This window comes from Phoca vitulina, unplaced genomic scaffold (genome assembly GCF_004348235.1).
Source record: "Phoca vitulina isolate PV1807 unplaced genomic scaffold, GSC_HSeal_1.0 scaffold50, whole genome shotgun sequence".
Taxonomy (NCBI): Eukaryota; Metazoa; Chordata; class Mammalia; order Carnivora; family Phocidae; genus Phoca; species Phoca vitulina.
In genome coordinates, this window is record NW_022589753.1 from 10840296 (window position 1) to 10861542 (window position 21247).

Here is a 21247-nt window from a genome sequence, read left to right on the forward strand (position 1 = left end):
CTGAGCGCAGAGTACAGAGACCTGGGTTCGAATCTCGCTCCTCCCACTGGCCCCAGGCAGGTTCCCTAACCTCAATGAGCCTCAGTTCTCTCCTCTGTCAGCTGGGGACAGGACCAGCCGCTCCCTCTCTGCGGCTTTTGTAAGGACCTTGGGGGCCATGGTGGAGGGGGGCCGGCCGCGGGCAGCACTTACCAGGTGGCCGTGTGAGGCTGACTCTCCTGTCCTCTCCCCGTAGAGGTGACGGCCATGTCGGTGAGGCTGCGGTTCCTGTCCTCCGGGGACGCGGGGGCTGTGGGGGTCGTGGGCCGGAGCGCCTCCTTCGCGGGCTTCAGCAGCGCACAGAGCCGGAGGATCGCGTAAGTTCTGCCCCGGGGGAGGGTGCGGGGCTGGTTGGTCTTCTGCTGCCTGTGACCCCGAGGCTCGCTCTCCTTCCAGGCCTGCAGCCCAGCACAGTGTGCGTGCGTGTGCGTGAGTACGTGTGTGACACTGGGTGCTGGGAGAGACCTGTAATGTCCTTGAGACCCGAATGGGTATCATCTCAGTTGGTCCTGGAAGTCCGATCTGCCTGAGCTTATCAGGCCCACCTGGCAATCAGAAAACAGGCTCAGAGAGGTGGAGCTGCTCACCCAAGGTCACACAGCAAGACGGGTTCAGAACTGGAACTTAGTCTCCTGGGGGCGGGGTTAGGATAGAATGTTCTTCCTGTTTGACAGAATGGGACGCGGGGCCACCTATCCCAGCTCTGTGACCTGGGGCTGGTGACTTCACCTCTGAGTCTCGGTTTCCTCATCCGAAATGGGGATCATGAGTGTCCCTCCCCCACAGAGCTGTCATGAGAGTACAATGGGGTGCCACACAGCCAGCAGCCGACACATGCTGGTACACGGCGGGGGCTTGAGGGGAATTTTCGAAGGAAGAGGAGCAGCCTCTGCAGAGATGGGCCTGGGGTCAGTGTGGACCCTCCAGACACGAGTTCATGGCTCTCCATGTGTTTCCTCTAGCTGCAGGTAATCCCCAGGAGGAAGGTTCGTTTCCGCTCCTGGGGCCACCACCCGGTCCTGGGCTTCCTAGCAGGCACGGTGCAAGCCTGGGGGTGCTGTCTGCCGGCTAGCAGGCCTGGGGTGTGGGGCTGTCCTGCGGGCATCCCGAGGGACCCAAATATCTGCCTGTCCGAGCCAATGTGGTAACAGGCAGGACTCCCAGCCAAGCGGGGCTCCGAACCTGGTTGGTCGGGTTGTCAGTCAACAACCAAATCTCATCATAGCCCTCCTCCTGCCTGAAGCCCTCCACAGGTTCCCATCCACCTAGAATACAATCCAGTCCTGTCACGTGGCCTAACAAACTCTCCCCGTGATCCGGCTGGCCAGCCTCCTTTTAAATCCTCTGCTTTTGCCACAATGACCTCTCTCCCCTCCAGGCCTTAGTGTAGGCAGTGTCCTCCACCTGGGCCTCTCTTCCCACTCCTGTTTACCTGGCCGGTTGCTGCTTAATCTCCTTTGGGCCTTGGCTTCACTGCCATGTCCTGGGGTGCACCACCTGAGCCCCAGACTACGGCTCCTCCCTGGGGTTCCACAGCGGCCCTCTCCATCCCCAGGGATGCCTGGCCCCTGAGGTCAGGCTCTCCCAGCTGCCCACTCATCTCCCGGCCGCTCAGTTCCAGCACGTACCTGGGGGGGGGAGAGGCATCTCAGGGCCGAAATCCTGGAGCGTCCCAGTTGGACACACCCTTAGGAATCCCTAGTTCATTACACAAATATTTATGGAGCACCTACTCGGCCCAGGCCAGCTTCCAGGCTCTGGGCACAGACCCAGGCCCTGCCCTCCTGTCAGGGCAGCGAACAAGAAGCCAAAACTGTAATCAGGATGGATTCAGCTGGTGGCAAGTGCGGTGAGCGAATTAAAACGGGGGGCTGTGGGAGGGCAGCAGGGGTCTCAGAGGAGCCTCTCAATGAGGCAGTGGCACGTTTAAGGCCAGAGAGAAAAGTTGCCTATTTTGTGCAGACAGTGGGCGGGGCTGGGGAAGTCTTTCAGGTGGAGGAGGCTGCCAGTGCAAAGGTCCTGAGGTGGGGATGAGTTTTGAGGCACAGAAAGTGGGTGTGTGGCTGTCTTGTGGGATAGAAGTGAGAGAGGGAAGACTGCAGGGCTTTGTGGGAGACAGCGAGGACATCTTTAGTGCAAGGGGAGCCTCCAAAGGGGCTGAAGCACCAGAAATGGAAATTCCCAGAGGGAGCGAGTGCCCAGGTGCCCCCCCCCCAACTCCCAGCCTCCAAGAGGAGAAAGTGTGGATACCACTGTGCAGAAGGCATACAGTAGGCACTCCATAAGTGCTGCTGAGAGGGGCTAAGTAAACTGGCCAGGGAATGATGATGTTCCTTGATGGAACCACTCCCCAGCTGCCTCTGCTGGGCTTCATCAGGGCCCCCACCCCACGGGATCTGTAATCAGGGCTGCTAAGGACAGTTGTGCGGGTCACCCAGCCGAGGGGGTCATCCAGCCATGTAACCCTCCCAAGCTGTGCGCCCTGGTGTGCAGCTGGTCCACCTGGCGGGGGCCTTTCTCTAATTCACACAGAATTAGTGGGGACTTTGTTCCCGCAGTGACGGGCAGGTTGGAGGGGGGTGGTCCACAGACCCTGCAGCCAAGGCCAGCTGCATGAGCGTTCCACGTGTGTGCTCACCAGGGCCCCGTGCTCAGATGTAATGCTCTGCTGTTGCCATCTCGAAATCCTTAATATGTTTTGAAATAAAGGGCCCCTCATTTTCTTTTGCACTGGATCTCTTGAATTCTGTGCCTGGTCCTGCCTGCATCTGTCCTCCTGCTGGGCCTTTGGGGGCCTCTGGATTTCCTGCATCCATGGGAATGTTCCTGCAGGCCCCAGTCTGGAACTCTGCCCAGATAATGTCCCAAGGTGGGCCTCTGGCCTCTTGCTGCTCCACTCCGGGATTTCTGGGGTCAGCACTCTGGGTGGGAAGAGGACAGAGGGGATCGGACCCAGTCCCACGAGGCCTCATCGGCCATCAGCAAGGACAAGATCACGTCCGGCAAGGTCTGCATCTTGGTTCGAGAAAGATGACCCTGATGGCTGGACCTCTCCTGGGGGCTCCTCCTCCTGGAGGATCCCCCGCTCGGGGAATTCTGGAGAACTCCCAGCCTGGGTGGGTTCTGAGGTCCCTGAGTGACCACCATCTGGCCTCAGTCTCTTCGGCCCCCTTGTCCACGGGTGAGGAAGAAGCTGCCCACCAGGACAGGGAAGCAGCACATCTATTTTTAACTTCCTGTCTCTGTCCGACTCCCAGGAGTCTGGACCCTTGGCTCTGTGGCTGGACAGCCTAGATTAGGTTTCAGACCTAACCTTCTGGCCTTATTTCTCAGGTAATCCAACCAGGCTGAAGCACAGCCACACTGCCGAGGCAGGCAGGCAAAAATAACCTCAGAGAGGAGAGCAGGAAATCGAGGCTCATTGAAGCTTTTTGTCCCTAAACCCCACCCCTGTCCTGGCACCTGAAACCCCCTAGACTCTGGCTGTGGCTTTTTATTCCATAACCAAAGAATTCACTTGAGGAAGTGATCTATCTGATGGGGAAATTTTACACTAAGGTGTGAATGATTGCTATTTTAAGGCCATATCGAATACATATATAGTAATATAATATAAGGCCATATGTAATAAGGTGGGGAGAGGAAGAAGAGGGCCAGGCCCTGATGCTGTCCCATTCTGCCCCCATTCACAGGCGTGGCTGCTCTTAACCCCCTCCTGTCACTCCTCTGCCAGGTCACCTCTCCCCCAGGCTGTCGGGAGGGCACCCTCTGAGCTAGGAGCCACTGTCCTAGCCACCTCTGTTGGGATGGCTGGGACACGTGGGGGTGAAAACTGAGCAGTAGCCTTTGATTTTCAAGGAGAGGAGCCCGGAGAAAGAGGAGCAGTTAGGGGTGCAGCCACGTGTAGGAACGGGCTAGCCCACGTGAGCCTTGAACCTTGGCGCGTGCCCTGTGCGTGTTACACATCCTCCCCGCCCACCCAGTGCCACCAGACATGGGGGGAAAGGTTAGCTTACACCGTCGGCGCACTGGGTCCTGGACTGAAATGTGTGCAGTTGGTCCTATAATTGCCCCATGGCCACTGCGAGCCCTGCCTGCCTCCGGATCCCGCACCTGCAACAGCCGGGCACCGAAGTGTGTGCCGACGACCCCAGGCAGAAGGACCGTCCCGGTGGCCTCACGTGAGGGCAGGGGCCCCTGGGTGACACACGTGCCCGTCTGGCATGCCAGAGGCTGTTTAACATTGACTGAGTCCTCCCCGAGCTGGTAAAACATCCGCCCCTGGAGGCTGCTCCCTCCCCCGCAGCTGTGTCACTGGGCCAGACCCGCAGCCTGATTTCGCCACCCAAAGGATACAGCACCGCCTTGCCCGGCTGAGCCAGCACTCAGGGCCCCGCGCCTGCCCGGTGGAACCTCAGACAAGAGCCCCGAACTCCGGGCCTCCCCGGGAGCCAGGCTCAGCTGCAGCGGCGAGGCTGAGGAGGTCTCCAGGTAGATGGCGGCGGGCCCCGCCAAGGGCACCCACCTCCTGGGGACTGTGGACCCCCGGGAGCTGGCAGGCGAGCAGGGCTCCTGCAGCCCCACTTCAAAGTCGCTTGCCTACCCCGCCTGCCCTCCCGCCCGCCGGCCAGGGCCCCTAGCCGGTCTGAAGCCCACCTCCCTGAAGCCTGCAGCCCCGCCCGTCTCTGGCAGCCTGGAGATGTCAGCTTTGTGGAGGGCCTGTTCCAAGAGGTGGGTGATGTGGCCTCAGGCAGGGTGAGGGAGGAGGGAGCACAGCCCCCTCGAGGGCCTCCCAAAGTGTACCTTGACATATAACGTACGAATAACAGCAAAAGCAGGTGAGGGATGAGCAGTGCTGATGGACCAGGCTTTGTGCCCAGTGCTGATTGGAGGGGCCTTCCCTGTTCACCCCCATGTAAATTTAGCATCCTGCTTTTATTTTTGCCCTCGGCACTAAGGACTATCTGATGTTTATTATCTTATTTAACTCCGACAGGTATACGGCACTTACCCTTTGCCGGGCACTACTCAAAGCCCTTTCCATTTGTTAACTCATGCAACTCTCATGTAGCAACCCTTTCCCTGGTGCCCATTTTACAGAGGAGAAAACTGAGGCACAGAGAGGTTCAATAACTTAGCTAAGGTCACACAGCTTGTAAGTGGGGTTTCCATAGAGACCCTGGCATCTAACTCCAGAGCCCGTGCTGGCTGTCCCGTGGTCCCCCCCCCCCCCCCCCCCCCCCCCCAGCTGGCCTGGCAGCTCACAGGGACATGGGTTTTGTCTGTTTGGGTCACTGTTTTACCTCCAGCCCCTAGAGTGCTGTTTGGTGTGCAGTCAGTGCTCAGTAAACATCTGCTGAATGAATGCCTGTCTCATGACTGCGCCATGGGGTCGGTCCTTTTTACAAATCGGGAAACTGAGGCTCCAGTATGTTAAGTACCTGTGACTTCGGGCTGGGATTGGAACATGGGTGACTGACCAGGAGCTTGTGTCTCACGAGACAGTACAGGCTCCCAGGTTGGCGAGGCCCCCGATCCTCCCAGATCCTTGCTTGCTGCAGTATCCCGGCAGGGCCTGGCGTCTCTATTTCGAGCATGTTGGTTTGTGATGTGGCTGCGCAGCCGTGGCGAGGAGCCCAGCCGGAGGGGTGGCCGGGACGGCTCCTCCTCTCGAGGCAACAGCAGGGGTGTGTGTGTGTGTGTGTGGACTGGGCAGGGTCTGGTGGGGCTGGATCTACAGCCTGGCTGCCCGCTGAGCCTCCTGGGGTGCCAGGGAGCTCCCCTCAGACCTGCCGAGGGAGCTGAAGCTGTGTCCTGCTTGCCCCCTGCCGGGCTCTCCAGACCCCAATCCTCCTCTCCTCCCTGGCTCACTCTGTCCCCCGACTCGGGACACGCTTCTAGGGTTGACCCCTTGTCCTGTTCTTCCTTTGAGGTCCAGCTGAGCGCCTTGGGGTCCTGGACGTCTCTGCTCTCTAGTCCCCACGTCACGCTGTATTTCCCTCACCCCGTTCAGCTCACTCTTTACTGAGCACCTACTGTTTTCCAGGCTGTGGGTGCAGGGAATGATACAGTTAGCATGTGCTGATTGTAACAGTAGCAAACATGTATCAAGCACCTGTTTCCATTGTGCCAAATGTTAGACCTGGTGTCTTACAGAATTCTCAGCACCGCTCTCTGATTGAGGGTCTATTGTTTTCCCATTTAACAGAGAAGTAACTGAGGCTCGGTTTGTGCATTAGAGGTGAAATTCCTTTGACAAAGAAACTCCCCCAAATACAGGCACTTAAATAAGACTGATTATTCTCCCCTGCACCCCTCCCCGCCTCCGACTTTGTGCATGCTCCCCCCACCTTTCTCTCTCCCTCTACTCCTCCCCCTCCCCCACACCTCTCTCTTTTCTCTCTTTTACCCCCTTCCCCCCCTTCCCCCCCCCACTCCCCGAACTTAGAAAGGGTAGCGGCTCCTTTAAGAAACTGACCCAGATGTTACTTTGAGTGTCAGTTCCGCCCTTGTTTCTTCTGTGAGAAGGGAGTCCTGAAGCCGCACCTGGTGGTAGGGGCATCTGGGAAACAGTGTCTTTAGAGACTGAGCCTTTAGAGGATGGACTGAAGCCTGCCTGGTGGTGAGTGTGTCAGCCGCCCTGCTCTTGCACCTACGGGACAAGGCATAGGATCAGAGGACTCTAGAAGGGGCTCAGACGCCAGCAAAGCCAGCCCCGTACTAGGACGAGGGGACCCTCACCCTGTACGACTGCAGTCACTCCTGAAACGCGGGTGCATCCCTCAAGGGCTGAGAGACACAGCTGTCACTGCCGGGAGACATCAGTTCTTAGGATCATTCAATCCACGCCCCCAACTCCAGTAGGCTTAAAAAAAAGGAGAACCAACTGGCTCCTGTAACTGAAATTCCATGGGCAGGTCTAGCTTCAGGCATAGCTAGATCCAGGAACTCATCGTCATGTGGATTTGGCCTGCCTCACCCCCACTTCTCCCTGTGCTAGTTTCATTCTCCCTACATGATGCAAAGGACGTGGCGGGCAGTTCCAGGTGTAGGTTCCCCCAGAATAGCAATGCCAGAAGAAAGAACTCTTTTCCTGCCTGTGACTCTGGAACCAAAATCCAGGCAGGGTTACTGGCCAGATTTGTGTCCCATGCCTCTCCCTGAGCCAGGGGAGTGGAGTCTATGGACTAACCCAGGCCTGGGACATGTGTCTGCCTCAGAATGCCTGTGTATGTGTGTGCAGGTGCGTGCGTGCGTGCGTGTGTGTGCGTGTGTGTGAGTGTGCGTGTGCGTGTGTGATTTGTCAGGCTACCTCCCTCCAAACCACATGTATAAAGAGCAGAGTTAGGGGGTACCCCAGAGGACAACTGAGGTGCTATTTCCAGATGGAGGGGCATGGATCCCGGGCAGACAAAGCCAACAGGTGCCCGGGCCACGATCTGGCCTCCGGGCTTGTTTGCCCATATAGACAGAGCACACTGAGCAGAAAGCTTTGGCCTTTGGGCTGCTTCAATGTATTTCTCACTGTGTTAATTTCTCATATCTGGTTCTTCTTCGTCTTTTCTTAATCTTCAAATGCAAGCCCTCATTTTGCAGATGAGGAAACTGAGGCCCGGAGGGTCTTGGCAACTTGCCTGAGACCACACGGCTTGGTGGCGATGGGATGGGACTCAGCCAGGCCTCCTGACAGCCTGGGGTTTGACCATTGATCCTGAAGTGCCTGCCCCCGGGGAGGGCTTTGTCCAAGATCCCTGCTCTGACCCTCCTCCCTCCTCACAGAAAGTCCATCCACGGGAACTCGGTGAGGTCTCGAATGCCTGCAAAATCCTCCAAGATGTACGGCACACTGCGGAAGGGGTCTGTCTGCCCGGACCCCAAGCCACAGCAAGTGAAGAAGATCTTTGAAGCACTCAAGAGAGGCCTCAAGTAAGGACCCCGTTTGTTGCCCTTAAAATGCTTGTCTTCTGTCCTCGCCTGCTTCTCCTCTCCTCATGTCCCTGAAGACCGTGGCTGGGTCTCGTCTGTGAGAGGCCACACAGGGAGCTAGCTCCTGTTTATTCACTTCACCCACAAGCATGTCCTGGGGGCAGCCCCATGCTCAGGCCTGTCCTCGGGTGCTAGGGACGCAGTGCAGGCTGCTGGAGGACCCTGGTCTCATGGAGCTTACGGCGTAGAGGGGAGACAGCAATGAGGGAGTGACACGATCAATAACGTAACTCCCACCAGCCTTAGTGCAGTGAAGGAAGGTGATGGCGAGGCAGCGCCTGGAAGCCTATCAGACAGAGTGACCGGGGAGACTCACCGAGGAGATCCGGCTGGTCGTGCTGGCCTCTGGGAGATAAGCATCCCGGGCAGAGGGAACAGCACAGGCAAAGGCCCTGAGGTAGGAGCGTGTAGGACAGGCGGCTAGGGCGGCTGGATTTGAGTGAAGGAGAGCTGGACTGGTTAGCAGGGCAGAGGCCAGGACGGGAAGATTCAGTCACTCACTCCAGATCTTTTGATTGAGGGCTTATGAAGCGCCAGGCACAGGGTGTGGGAGTGAGCAACACACAGAAATCCCTGCCCCCGTGGAGCTTCCTAATGGGAGACAGACAGACAATAAACAAAATACAGAGTAAGTCAGGTGGTGGTAAATAAATCAGGGTAAGAAGGCGTGGGGCTGATTTTAAATAAGGGGTTTCAAAGAAGTTCTCATTAAGAAGGTGACATTTGAGCAAAAACCTGAAGGGCTGAAGGAGTGAGCCCAGCAGATAATGGAAAAAGAACATTCTAGGCCAAGGAAGCCACACATGCAAAGGCCCTGGGGCAGGAGCATGATTAGAGGATTAGGGGAGTAGTGAGCAGACCAGCTTGGGAGCTGAGAGAGGGAAGGGTGAGGAGGTCTGGGGGACAATGGGGACCAGATGATATGGGTCCTTGTGAACACATGGTATTCACTCTGGGTGAGTTGGGAGCCACGGAGTGTTCCACGTGGGGGAAGGATGATCTGAGTTTGGTTTTAATGAGATCCTTCTGGCTGTATATGGAGAATGGACTGCAGGGGGCCAGGGCAGAAGCAGGGAGGCCGGTGAGAAGGTGACTGCAAGGGCCCAGGTGGGAGATGATGGTGGATTTGGCCAGGTGGCAGCTGGGTGGTCAGGGGACAGGGTCAGTTTCAGGATACATTTTGACAGTGGGACAGACAGGATTTATTGAGGGAGGGGTTGGGGGTGAAGAGGAATATGAAAGGAGGGAGTGGGGGCACAAACCTGAGGTTCACAGAAGAGGTCAGGACTCTGGCTTAAGCTCAGTGTTGCCCCATGAGTAAGCCGCATGGAGGGAGGGGCCCCTACCAGTAGCCCCTCCATGTTCCTCAACCCCAGACGCCCAGTTCAGGGGGCCTCCTCGCTCCCAGCAGCCACCTTGCGGCAGTCCCAGCCCCGTCCCCACCCACCCCTTCTGCACCTGCTGCCCCCACTCTGTTCAAGTCTCTCCCATGGCTCTCTCCTACCCTTGGGAGGGCATTCAGGGTCCTTTCTGACCTTCAACCTTCCTAGACTTTTCTTCTATTATTCACTCCCCATCCTCACTGGTACCCCGAATGTGCCATCTTCCTTCATATGCCTGCACCTTGGCTCTTGCTGAGCGGCTCCTCAGCAGTGGGGAATCTCCGCAGGCTGCCATTCGCCCATGTCCCTAGTTCAGCACACATGCACACCTTCTAAATCGAACGCTGTTCCTTCCTGCTGGGATGCCTGTCCCGCGCTCCGCCTCTTGTGATCCTGCTCTTTGTTCCTCACTAATTAACACCAATGACAGCAGCAGCTACAGCTTGTTCGGGGCTTTATACACATCGCGTCCTTGAATCCCTGAAGAATGCTATCAGAGAATCTCCTAACCTCCTCCTCTCCTCAGTAGAGGAAACTGAGTCCCAAAGATGGGAAGCAACTTGTCCAGGGTCCCCACAGCCAAGAAGCAGGAAGTGGGGCTCCAGGGCCGGTGCCCACCTGCCCCCTGTCCCCCCTCCCCCGTACCGGGGTTAAGGGTAAATGTCACCTCCCCCACTTGCCACGTCCCGACTCCCCACCCAGGGGGCATCCATCGCCCTCCGCCCATGATGCACACTGCACATGCGGCCCAGCGCTGGCGCAGAGTGGGAGCGGGGGGCGTGTGCCTGGAGCCTGTCTTCAAGGGGCTCATCTCCCAGGACTACCTCTGGATTCCTATAAGGACCACACATTTGGGACTCGTCTGGGCTCACTCAATAGCATCCCCTTCTTCCTGGAGAGCCCAACCCCTAAGTGAGCGATGGCCTGGTAGATGGTGGTGTAAGTGGGCCCAGAGAGGGTGAGTCCCCTTCCTGGGGTGGTCCAGTAAATCTGTGATGAAGCAGGATGGGCCCTCACCCCTGCCCCCCAAGTCCAGACCTCAGGTTTCATGTCTAAGGCTCTTTGGCTGGAAAAGAACATGAAATGTCCCCTCCAGGCCCACAGCTTTCTCTGTGCTTCCCAGAACGGGTCTTCCGGCCCCTCTCTGGTCCTTGGTCCTAAACATACTGACACCAGGATGGCCTGCCTTTGTCAGTGAGGGGGGCGTGCTCTTGCTGACCTCCCCATGGGCTGGGGCGAAAAGAGTGGCCTCTGGAGGCCACTGCCTGGTTTCAGATCTGGGTTCAGCCTCTTCCCTGCTGTGACTCTGGGCTGAGTTTACTTGCCCATTTTGAGGGTCAGTTTGCCCATCTCTAAAATGGGTCTAATAACCATAGAACCTGTTTGTGTGGCTGTTTTGTGAATTGATGGAGAGACTTCCCATTTTGCACAGCCCTGGGCACACAGCCCGCAGCGTGTTGGGTCTGGAGGCTGAGCGAGCTGGGGCCAGGCTGCCTGTGGGCGGGACGGCTCTGCCGTCTGACCACCGAGCGCTGCTCCTGCTGGCAGCTGTGGCCGCCTCCGCTCCGGAACACTGGTCACCTGGCCGTTTCTTTTCGTCTACTTGTTCCTCGGCAAACTCCTCTTCCTCGTTCTCCTCACAGGGAGTGTCTGTGCATCCAGCAGGCCGAGCTGGATTACCTGTCAGGTCGCCACAAGGACACCCGCAGGAATTCGAGGCTGGTGAGACCTCTCCCTGCCCCTCTGCACCGAGCAGCCTTGGTGGGGTGCTCCTGCCTCGCACCCGTGATAAAGCTCAGTCTCGGGGCTCAGAGGCCTAAGGAATGGACTGTCTTTATTTTCCGATGATCCCACCTCACTTGGCCCCTGAGGGATTTAACCTCACAGGTGGTTAGGAAGCTTCCACTCTCCCTCCCCCTCCTCCCCTCCCTCCCCTCCCTCCTCCCCCGCTCAAGGTCCAGCAGTCCACCTCCACTCTGTGGCTCTAGAAGTGACTGTAAGGTAGGCAAGTGTATAAAGGCTCCTCCATTCTAGCTGCTCCCATTTCATGGGCGGGCACACTGAGGCAAGGAACGGCGTGGCCACGCTGGGGACCTGGGGTCCTGCCTCACTGGACACTGCTGCTTCTCAGCTTCCTGCACAGTTACTTTTCCTCCCAAAGCCTTGAGAACTTTCCTATTTCTCTATAGCTTACGTGGAGTCTTAATTTCATAAGCACACACATACAATTTCTCGTAAATGCCTACGTGGGAAAACACACACTTTTGGGGGGATTTAACCCACCTTTCCTTTTGCTTGACACCCCTTCCTCCCCAGTCTTCGGTGTCCCACCCTGTTTAACCCCTGAGGACAATCTAGGATTTCTCTTTCCATATTTTTCTCCCTGATCACATAGTCACATAAATACACGAATGCATAGAGAAGGTTTTGGTCAACAGTCGTCTTACAAAGATGAAGTCGCAACTTACCCACTGTCCCGCGTCCTGCTTTCTCTCTCTAGTGAATCTCTGACCTCGTGAAAAATCCTCCCGGCTCAGGCAGGGTGATTTAAGCTTAAACGAGAGCCTGTCTGGAAATAGAGTTTATCCGCACGTGGCCACGGCCACACTGACGTGTTGTGTGCGGCTGCGTGCATACCACATGGCAGAGACCACGCGGCCCCCAAGGCCAAAAGTATTTACCATCTGGCCCTTTATGCGAAGATCTGCTCAGTTGATAGCTTCTTTTTGTTGGCTGCCCCCTGGCCCCCGGCGTGGCTGGATTGATCTGGATTTGCATTTCCCCAAGCCTGAACCCCGCCCCCCCGGGGTGGGGGTGCCCTCCGTCAGTTCTTCTGGTCATGGCCGAAATCACCCCTTAAACCCATCAGACTGCAACAGTCCCCATTTTGTCAAAGGCTTACTGTGTCCTTTACTCTTCATGACAACCGTATGGGGCGGGTGCTATGTGCTATGGCCACCCCATTTTACATGAGGACGTGGAGGCTCAGAGATGTTGAGTAACTGGCCTGGGACACACAGCTGGGAAATAGAGCCAGGCCGAGAACTGCATCACCCAAAGCACGTGTGTTTATCACTCTTCCCCCGGGCTCTGGACAGGCCACTGATGACTGCAGACCTCAGAGGTGGGAGTGCGTGCTGGCTGTCATCTGAATTCAGGTGCCCCTGGGATGTAGCCTCATGGGCCTTGGAGGGGCACCTGGAGCCCTAACATCCTGTCCCTCACCCTCTTTTTCTCTCCCACAGGCTTTCTATTATGACCTGGACAAGGTGAGCGAGACTTTCTGTCTGCAGGGCTGTAAGAAAGGTGGGCCAGGCCTGGGTCCAGCTGCATGGGAGGGACCCATGTTGTTGCTCCCATTTCGTCCCTCGGGCCATCCTGCAGGAGGGATACCTGGGTTTCCTCCCTATTTTACAAATGGGGAAACAGGTTCAATGATGAGGCTTCCTCGAGGATGGTGAGGGGCTGGCCTGGCTTCGAGCCCAGTTCTGTGTGTTAGTACCTGGAGGGGGGCGGGCAGGGGCTGGGGCCTGGGGGGTGGCCCAGGCTACTTTTAAAGCACCTCCTCTTTTTCCGGGAGAAGCAAACGCGCTCTGTGGAAAGGCACATCCGGAAGATGGAGTTTCACATCAGCAAGGTCAGCCTGCCTCCTGGAGGTCACGGGGTGGGGCTCGGGCTTGCTGGACCTCCACTGGGTTAGCAGGGGAGAGGCTGAGGAGGAGCAGGGACTGCAGGGGCTCGGCCCTGAGGTGGGAGTCAGGGAGGGGGATGCCGCTGGGCTCCCCAGGAGTGTGGGGTTTAGATGGAAAGACCCCATGCTCCATCTTACAGGGCGAGAAGGCTGTGTCCAACCATCCCATTGTAGAGATGGGAGAGTAGAGGCCCAGAAAGGGCCAAGAATGGGCCCAAGGTCACACAGCAAGTCCTTTAAGCTTTACACTCTCCCAGGTCTTCCATATGCCCTTGCTTTGCTTTCCTGGGGGTCCAGTGGTGGGCAGCGTGTCACAAACCCACCTCCCCCATTTTACAGTCCAAAAGTCGGGCACGGGGAGGGGAAGTGATGCATTTACCCATCCAGGTCACTGGGTTTTACTGTGCGCTCCCAGGTGCTGGGGACACAGAGTGGATGAGCAATGTGGTCCCTGCCCCCGGGCCTCATATTCCCAGGGCAGGGGACCCAGGACCGCCAGCCCAGTAGTGCAGGGCTGTGTGGCCTCTCGGAGGGTGAGCCGGGTAGGCAGGCCTGGGGCCCTGCGCCTCGGCATGGACAGCGCCCAGCAGCCCGTGCGCCCTCCGCAGGTGGATGAACTCTACGAGGGCTACTGCATCCAGTGCCGCCTGCGAGATGGTGCCTCCAACATGCAGAGGGCCTTCTCCAGGTGCCCGCCCAGCCGCGCCTCCCGAGAGAGCCTGCAGGAGCTGGGCCGCAGCCTGCAGGAGTGCGCCGAGGTGGGTGCAGAGGGCAGCCTGTGGCGGGGTGTGTGTGTGTGTGTGTGGGTGGGTGTGTGTGTGTGTGTGATGCTGGACCCCGAGGAAGCATCCCTCTCTGCCCCTGGGCCTCTGGCTGGCAGGATCTGCGTGCCCCCCTCCTCCTGCCTCACCTGGCCCAGGGCTGGGCGGTGAGCCACCTTGTGTGGGGCTTTGCAGGACATGTGGCTCATCGAGGGGGCCCTGGAGGTTCACCTGGGAGAGTTCCACATCAGGATGAAAGGTAACAGAGCTGAGAGCGAGTGGGCAGAAGCCAGTTTGGGTGGGGGCTCAGGCCTTCTTGGGGGCCCTGGGACTTCTACTGAGGGTGGGGGTTTGGTCAGAATCCCAGGGGTCCAGGCAAAACTTTGGGTTTCGACTCATGGGACTTGTGACCTCAGCCGAGTCCTGTCCCCTGAGTTGGACATGACGGCCCAGCCCTGTCACTGTCCATCCTGATGATTTATCCCTCCCTAAAGTGGATACCCACACTTGGGCAGGGGATCCCCCAGTGAGGGCCCGAGGTCCATGGGGCAGGGGCAGAGCAGGCCAGAGAGGAGATGAGCCCGTCTCTGTGTTCCAGGCTTGGTGGGCTACGCACGCCTCTGTCCCGGAGACCAGTATGAGGTATGGCCACCTCCACTGTCAGGCCTCAGGGTTCCCCACCAGGCCTTTGGGGGTTGGGAGCTGCTGGGAACCAGGGTCCCAGCTGGGTTTCTGTCTCCACCCCCGCCTGGCCAGCAGGGAGGGCCCCCAGGCAGGTGGCAAGGGGGAGTGCCTACCTGGGGCAGCTGACCTATCCCTTCTCGGGCCGTGCCCACAGGTGCTCATGCGCCTGGGCCGCCAGCGCTGGAAGCTGAAGGGCCGGATCGAGTCAGACGACAGCCAGACCTGGGAGGAGGAGGAGAAGGTCTTCATCCCCACCCTGCACGAGAACTTCGAGATCAAGGTGGGTGGGGCCTGAGGGATGGGGCCAGGGTGCCCAGGGGCTCAGCTCAGACACCATCCACAACTCCCACCATCCCCCCAGGTGACAGAGCTGAGGGGCCTGAGTTCACTGGCAGTGGGCACAGTGACGTGCGACATCACTGACTTCTTCACGACCAGGCCGCAGGTGATCGTGCTGGACATCACAGAGCTGGGCACCATCAAGCTGCAGCTGGAGGTGCTGTGGAAGTGAGTAGGGGCCAGCCGCCTTCTGGGGCTCTGAGGCCCCTCCCCAAGGCCAGCCCCAAACTCCCACCCACAGGGACTCCCACCCAGAGCAGAGATGTGAGGGGCCTCCCTGGCTCCCCCTGGTGGTCTGACCACACCCTAGCGCCCACCAGTGGGCACCCTGCCCTCATTCGGCCCCAGAAAGGCTGGAGCCCAGACTTCTTTGTAGCCTCTGCCCACCCCACCTTCCCCGCCCCCCTGAGCCCTAATTCCCTTCTTAACTAGAGACCCGTGCTGGCCAGGACCCTTTCCAGGGGCCTCCTGGGCTGGATTCCATGCAGGAGCCTTGCCTCTGCCCAGGAGGGCTCTCCTTACTGCTCCCAACACCTCATTCCCTGCTGGCCCCCGCCGTCGAGCAGTCACTTAGCCCCCCTGGACCACAGACCCCTTGGGTGGGGGACACTCATGAAAACAACCCCTGCCCGGGGTGGGGGCTCTCCATCAGGCATTGCAAGGGGGAAGGGGGAGTGCCCGTTTGGGGCAGCTGACTCATCACCTTCTTGGGCCGTTCCGTGAATGCTGGTGGTCTCCACAGGCTTTGTGTTTGCTCTTCCTCCATATGAAACCTAGTGTTTCGAGAGAATTCTCTTCCCTTTACTTCCCAAGGCAGGTGCAGCAGGAACTAAGGGCTGAGGCCTGCTTCCTCCGTTCTGGTGCTTGCTCCGACTGGTTGGGGCCAGTCTCTCCGGTTTCTTCTTCCTGGGGTGGGCGTCCGAGCCTGGGGTCACTGGATGCTGCTTTCTCCCCAGTGAGCTGGGTGAATTGGGGCGAGTGAGCACCCCCAGCCTGTGTCTTCATCTGTCTAGTGGGGGCTGAGCACACTTCTTCCGCGGGACGCTCCTCAAGTCTATAGGGTGGTGGGCAGCCCAGCACCATCCAGTTGGAGGCCAGGCAAATCCAAGGCCGCAAGCATCCTGCTGGCAGCAGCCGCCCTAGGCAGGCAGGGAAGGCTTCCCAGGAGGTGCCTGCAGCGTCTGGGCCCCACACAGCGAGAGCCAGGCCTTTAAGCGAAGGAGAGCGAGCAGGTTTCTGTGAGGCGGGGAGGCTACCCAGACCTCCTGGCTCCCTGGGCAGGCTCAGGGAGGGCCCAGCTGAGCCCCACACCCCCTGTATCTCACACGTTCACTTTGGATTCCCAGCCTTACCTGTGACCAGGACCGACAGAGGTCCTTTAATAGATTATGGCGTCCCTTTTACAGATGAGGACGAGAGGGATGGTGACGTTGTTGACCCAGAAAATGGCAGAACTGAGTGTCCACTGTGCCTCTGCTGAGCTTCTGAGGGGACCTCTAAAGGGGGTGCCATTCACATGAGTGGTGGCCGATGGCTGCCCCTGGCCATTTGGCTCAGGGCCCTCAGGGTGGTGGGAGTCTGAGACGTTCCCAAGGGGGTTGCGAATGTGCACGAGTCCCCAGGCCGTGCCTGTGACCCCAGGCCAGGCCAGGCCCCCGCCAAGCCTCCATCCCTCTTATAAGTCCCCCGGGTCTGGTCTGTGCTCCGGGGTCCCCCCTGGCGGTGATGGCACCCTGCCCTTCTGCTCTCTCCTCCAGCCCGTTTGATACTGAGAGCCTCCTGATGTCACCCAGCCCCACAGGCAAGTTCTCCATGGGCAGCAGGAAGGGCTCCTTGTACAACTGGACACCCCCAAGCACCCCCAGCTTCCGAGAGAGGTATTACCTGGTGAGTGAGCCTCCCCAGGGCAGGGATGCTGCGGTCACGCTGGGATTTCGGATGGGGGCAGCTCCCCGGGGGCCAGCATGCGGGGCTGGGCGGAGCAGCCTGGCGCCCCCGGAGGTAGCAGACTCTGGACTCAGCCTCCCTTGTTTTGGGGACATCCTGGGTGGTTTCCGGTGCTTTTTCTTCCTCGCTGTCAGCCCTCCATTCTGGGGGCCTCTGGACTTGGTTCCGGGTTTGGCTGGTTCTCCTGGAAGCCTGGAGTGGGGTTCTCTGGATGGTTCTACCACCCCCGCCATAACCTTGGCCTCCGATTTACTTGTTTTAAAATTAAATTTAATGTATGTTTCTAGTAGGTAATACCTTGACATAGTGCATGGTAAAACATCTCTTTCCCGTGACCTCCAGAGATCTGGGTCCCTCCCTTAGAGCCAACTATTGTTATCAACTTCTTCCATATTCTGGCCATGATGGGCCCGGCATATACTTCAGTTTAAAAAAAAAAAGAGTATGGACTCTGGAACTAGACAGGCGGGGGTCAAATTCTGTTTATGCCTCTCACCTGCTGTGTGACCTTGGGCAAGTCACTCAACCTCTCTGGCCATCAATTTCTGTATCAGAGAACTGCGAACAACAGCACCACTCTGGTGGGGGTTTGCAAGGATTAAACGAGTTAATACATGAGAGGTGCTTGGGAGAAGGACTGACGAGAATAGCTGGTGCTGTGGGAACATCAGTTATCAGTGGTCTGCCTAAGGGGGGCGGGGGAGGGCTGCGGCAGAGGGGGCAAGGGCTTGCCCATTCACGTCACTCGTTCAGAACTCTGTGCCAGGCTCTGTTCTAGGCCAGGTGAGGACGGTGCCCTCAGGGAGCACTGCCTGCCCAAGGGGGTAGGGACCGTGGGAACAAAAGCCAGGAAGGGGGAGGGGACTGCTGGGGCAAGGTGGGACTTGCTCCTTAAAATAGGGTGTGCAGGGGAAGGTCCCCAGAAAAGGTACCATTTGACTGAGGGCCTGAGGGGACAAGGGCACGACCACAAAGACCTGGGGGAAGAACGTTCCAGGAAGAGAGAACAGTCACTGCAAAGGCCCTTGGCCAGGAAGGCGCGGAGCCTGGAGGCCAACAGCTTGGTGGCCTCAGGGGCTGGAAAGGAGTGAGTTCGAAGGACGATGGGGATCAGGGCAGAGAGGCTGTAGGGTCCTGTCAGCACCTCCAGGCCGCCGGTCACCTTGGGCCTCGGTCATGTTGACAGGGTGGGTGTGCAGCGCGAGTGTTTAGGGAGGGAAGCGCCGCCGGGGGCCTTGCCGTGGTCCCCGGTGCGACAGTAAGGATGCTCCTGTGTCCCCCTCCCCAGTCTGTCCTGCAGCAGCCAGCGCGGCAGGCTTTGCTGCTGGGGGGGCCAAGGGCCACCTCCATCCTCAGCTACCTATCTGACAATGACCTTCGGGGCCCTGGCCTGCGGAGCCAGAGTCAGGAGCTGCCCGAGATGGACTCCTTCAGCTCCGAGGACCCCCGAGACACGGAGACCAGCACATCGGCATCCACCTCAGACGTGGGGTTCCTGCCCTTGGCCATTGGCCCCAACTCCTCCATTGAAGAGGAGGCCCAGGAGGACCCCCAGCCCCTGGGCCTCCTGCCAGAGATGGACCCCCTGGCGGAAGGCTCCTTTGTGGAGCAGCCTGGCTGGAGGAATTTGGGAATAGAGGGCCCCGACCTGCCACAGGGCTCCCCATTCCACAACCATACAGCCCCGGGTAGCCAGAAAGACCATGGTGAAGGGGAAACCGACGACAGAGTGGATGGGCCTGAGGTGAGCCTCGAGAGGCCCCTGCAAGAGGTCCTGGATTTACTGAGGTCCGTGGACCCCACCCAGCCGCAGCTGCGGGAGCTGGAGTATCAAGTTCTCGGCTTCAGGAACCGGCTGAAGGTAGGTTTATTCATCAAGGGGCGGCAGCCCCCAGTGCCTAACAAGGGGGAGCAGTCTCTGGGGCCAGCCGGCCTGGGCCAGCATCCTGGGCAAGGTCTTCCCTCGGGGCCTCAGTCTGCGCATCTGTCAAGTGGGGAGAACAAAGGTCCTCAGTGGCCGGGAGGAGGATTATAAAAGGAAGTCGGGGATCACAGTAGATAACCCGCTCCACGTCTGGCCAAGAATCCGGCCCCATCTGGCATCTTCTGACCCGGGCAGGTTGGGGCTGAAGCTGGGTGTTCCATTCCCAAACCTGGGGTGTGTTCGGGGTCAGAGCTGGTGCCACAAAGGCCCCGCGCAGCCGCACACCTTCCCCTGAACCTGCTTCTCGGCAGGGCCTGTGGCGAGGGCCGTCCTCGGGTGGCTCTCAGCGGTGCTGGCCTGGGCAGATTATTCAGTTTTTCCAATTACATAATTTTAAATGTATGGGCAATAAAACGTGTAACGCGAGCACCTATGTACACACTGGGACTGAAGTAGTTTAACGGCTCTCTTCAGAAATTATTTGGGGGGGGATTTCGAGATTTAGAACGGGCCCAGCCGCAGTGCTGAGGGGCCTAGTGCTCCCGAGCGCAGGGAGGCTGTGATGGGCCTGGGAAGACGCGTGTGTGAGCTCAGCCTCGTGCCGGTGGGAGTTAGTGCTGTGGCGGCTTGAGCTCAGTGTTAGTGAATCGTCGGTGGAAGGTCAACACTGTGTCTTCACACAGAAGCACACATAAGACAAGGTTCAGTACTGACGGGCTGATGAAAATGTTGTGACCACCGGAGGCTCACGGTCTCTGCGTTTCTCCTAGGAGTGATGTTTGGTACACCGCGGATTAGGAGAACCGAGTGTGTGTGTGTGTGTGTGTGTGTGTGTGTGTGTGTGTGTGTACACGCATATATACCCATACCCAAGGAAGAGAGACCCCCCCCACATTTGTTTTTTCTATCAGGAGAGGGAATCTCTGCAACTAGCCTTGTTATTCTCGTTAGTCAAGGTTTTCTAGGAGAACCGACTGTGTGTGTGTGTGTGTGTATGTGTGTGTGTACACGCATATATACCCATACCCAAGGAAGAGAGACCGCCCCATTTTTTTTTCTATCAGGAGAGGGAATCTCTGCAACTAGCCTTGTTATTCTCGTTAGTCAAGGTTTTCTCTGTGGGCTCCACCTTTGGGAGCCTCGTTCTGGCTCCCAAGGCAGGATCTGGGAGCACTCTGTGTGGGACGAGGCCTGGGCGTGCCGGGGATGGGGACACAGCCAGCCCCGGAGTCCCGCCATGAATCGAGAGGAGACCAACATCTCCCGCGGTGGGTTTCTAAGCGCCGAGGAAGGGACCTGCCTTTGAGAGCGGTGGCACCAACACTCTCTCCCCACCCCCGCCAGTCAGGGGGTGCCTCAAACGTCCCCTCCTTCCGCGTTTCCCTGGGAGGAGGGACACTTGAGATCTAGAGGCTCACCTGGCAGCCTGTGAGCCTCCTGAAGAGGTTCTGACCCACGCCATCTTTTTAAAATAATTTGGAATTGGTGGCCAATATTTAAAAACTGGCAGCTTCCCACAAAAGTCTAGGTTTCCAGCTTTTTTTTTTTTTTTTAAAAGAAAATGGAACGATCTGGCAACCCTGGCCCCACATTCCCGAGTGGCAGGTGTCAGCTAGGGCAGAGCAGCAGCCTGGCCTCTCGGGGGGAGGACGCACGTTCTGCTCCCCACCTGCCCCACTCACTCACTCCTGTCTCTCGCCCTGTCCCTGTGGGCTCTGTGAGCCAGGTGAGGCTTTTCAGATCTGCGTCCCTTGTGCTCCCGAGCCATACCTTGTCACAGGCTATTTGGGAGGGACCTCGGGCAGGGCCGCGCCCCCGTGCCCGTCCTTGAATTGGGGGATCACACTTGGGCAGCTGAGGCTCGCAGCCCTGCTGATGGATGGTGCTCATGAGCCCCCATCCTCAGGGTCTGTCCTAAGGGCTTGCTGCTCCATCCACAGCCCCGCGGAGCCCGCCAGGAGCACGCCTCTGCCGAGAGCCTGATGGAGTGCATCCTGGAGAGCTTCGCCTTCCTCAACGCTGACCTTGCCCCGCAGGACCTGTCCCTGTTTGGGGGCTGCCAGGGTCCCCGGTAAGTGCACTCCCCTCCCAGCACTGACCCCGGGGACCAGCCTAAGTTCCACGCTTCCTGTCGGCCTCCTGGCCGATGCCTTCCATCACCCTGGGCCCAATTTGTACCTCTCTTGTTTCTCTTTCGTGCCCCCGCCCCTGCATCCCACTGCCCGGCGCAGAGCAGACCTATGCTGACCACTGAGTGAATGACCGTCCCCCAGCATGGTGCTGAGCTCTGAGCAATGGGCTGTTTTGTGTTTATCTTAAAAAATGACGATAAGGTACAAGGTAGAACCTCTGTACTCTGCCTCACGAACGGGCAGCAGTGAGCAGTGACCCATGCTCCCTGTTCTTCTGCACAATTCGCCCTGACCTCTGACACCAACTTCCTTCTCAGCTCAGCAGCCCCCACTTGCCCTGCTCACGCCTTGCTCCTGTACCA

The 21247-nt window shown here is 58.4% G+C and overlaps 1 protein-coding gene across 1 annotated transcript in view; it reads left to right on the top strand.

Moving 5' to 3' along the window:
- The first annotated feature begins 243 nt into the window (after positions 1–243).
- Positions 244–21247, top strand: part of RIPOR3 (RIPOR family member 3) — a 29350-nt gene continuing 8346 nt past the window's right edge. Inside the window, exons 1-13 of the mRNA XM_032387775.1 lie at positions 244–356; positions 7819–7965; positions 11051–11129; positions 12653–12676; positions 12991–13044; positions 13707–13856; positions 14055–14118; positions 14458–14501; positions 14698–14823; positions 14905–15050; positions 16640–16769; positions 18118–18690; positions 20694–20824. Coding sequence (XP_032243666.1) covers positions 247–356; positions 7819–7965; positions 11051–11129; positions 12653–12676; positions 12991–13044; positions 13707–13856; positions 14055–14118; positions 14458–14501; positions 14698–14823; positions 14905–15050; positions 16640–16769; positions 18118–18690; positions 20694–20824 — 1778 coding nt within the window. The 5' untranslated portion in view covers positions 244–246. The remainder of the gene's footprint in view (positions 357–7818; positions 7966–11050; positions 11130–12652; positions 12677–12990; positions 13045–13706; positions 13857–14054; positions 14119–14457; positions 14502–14697; positions 14824–14904; positions 15051–16639; positions 16770–18117; positions 18691–20693; positions 20825–21247) is intronic.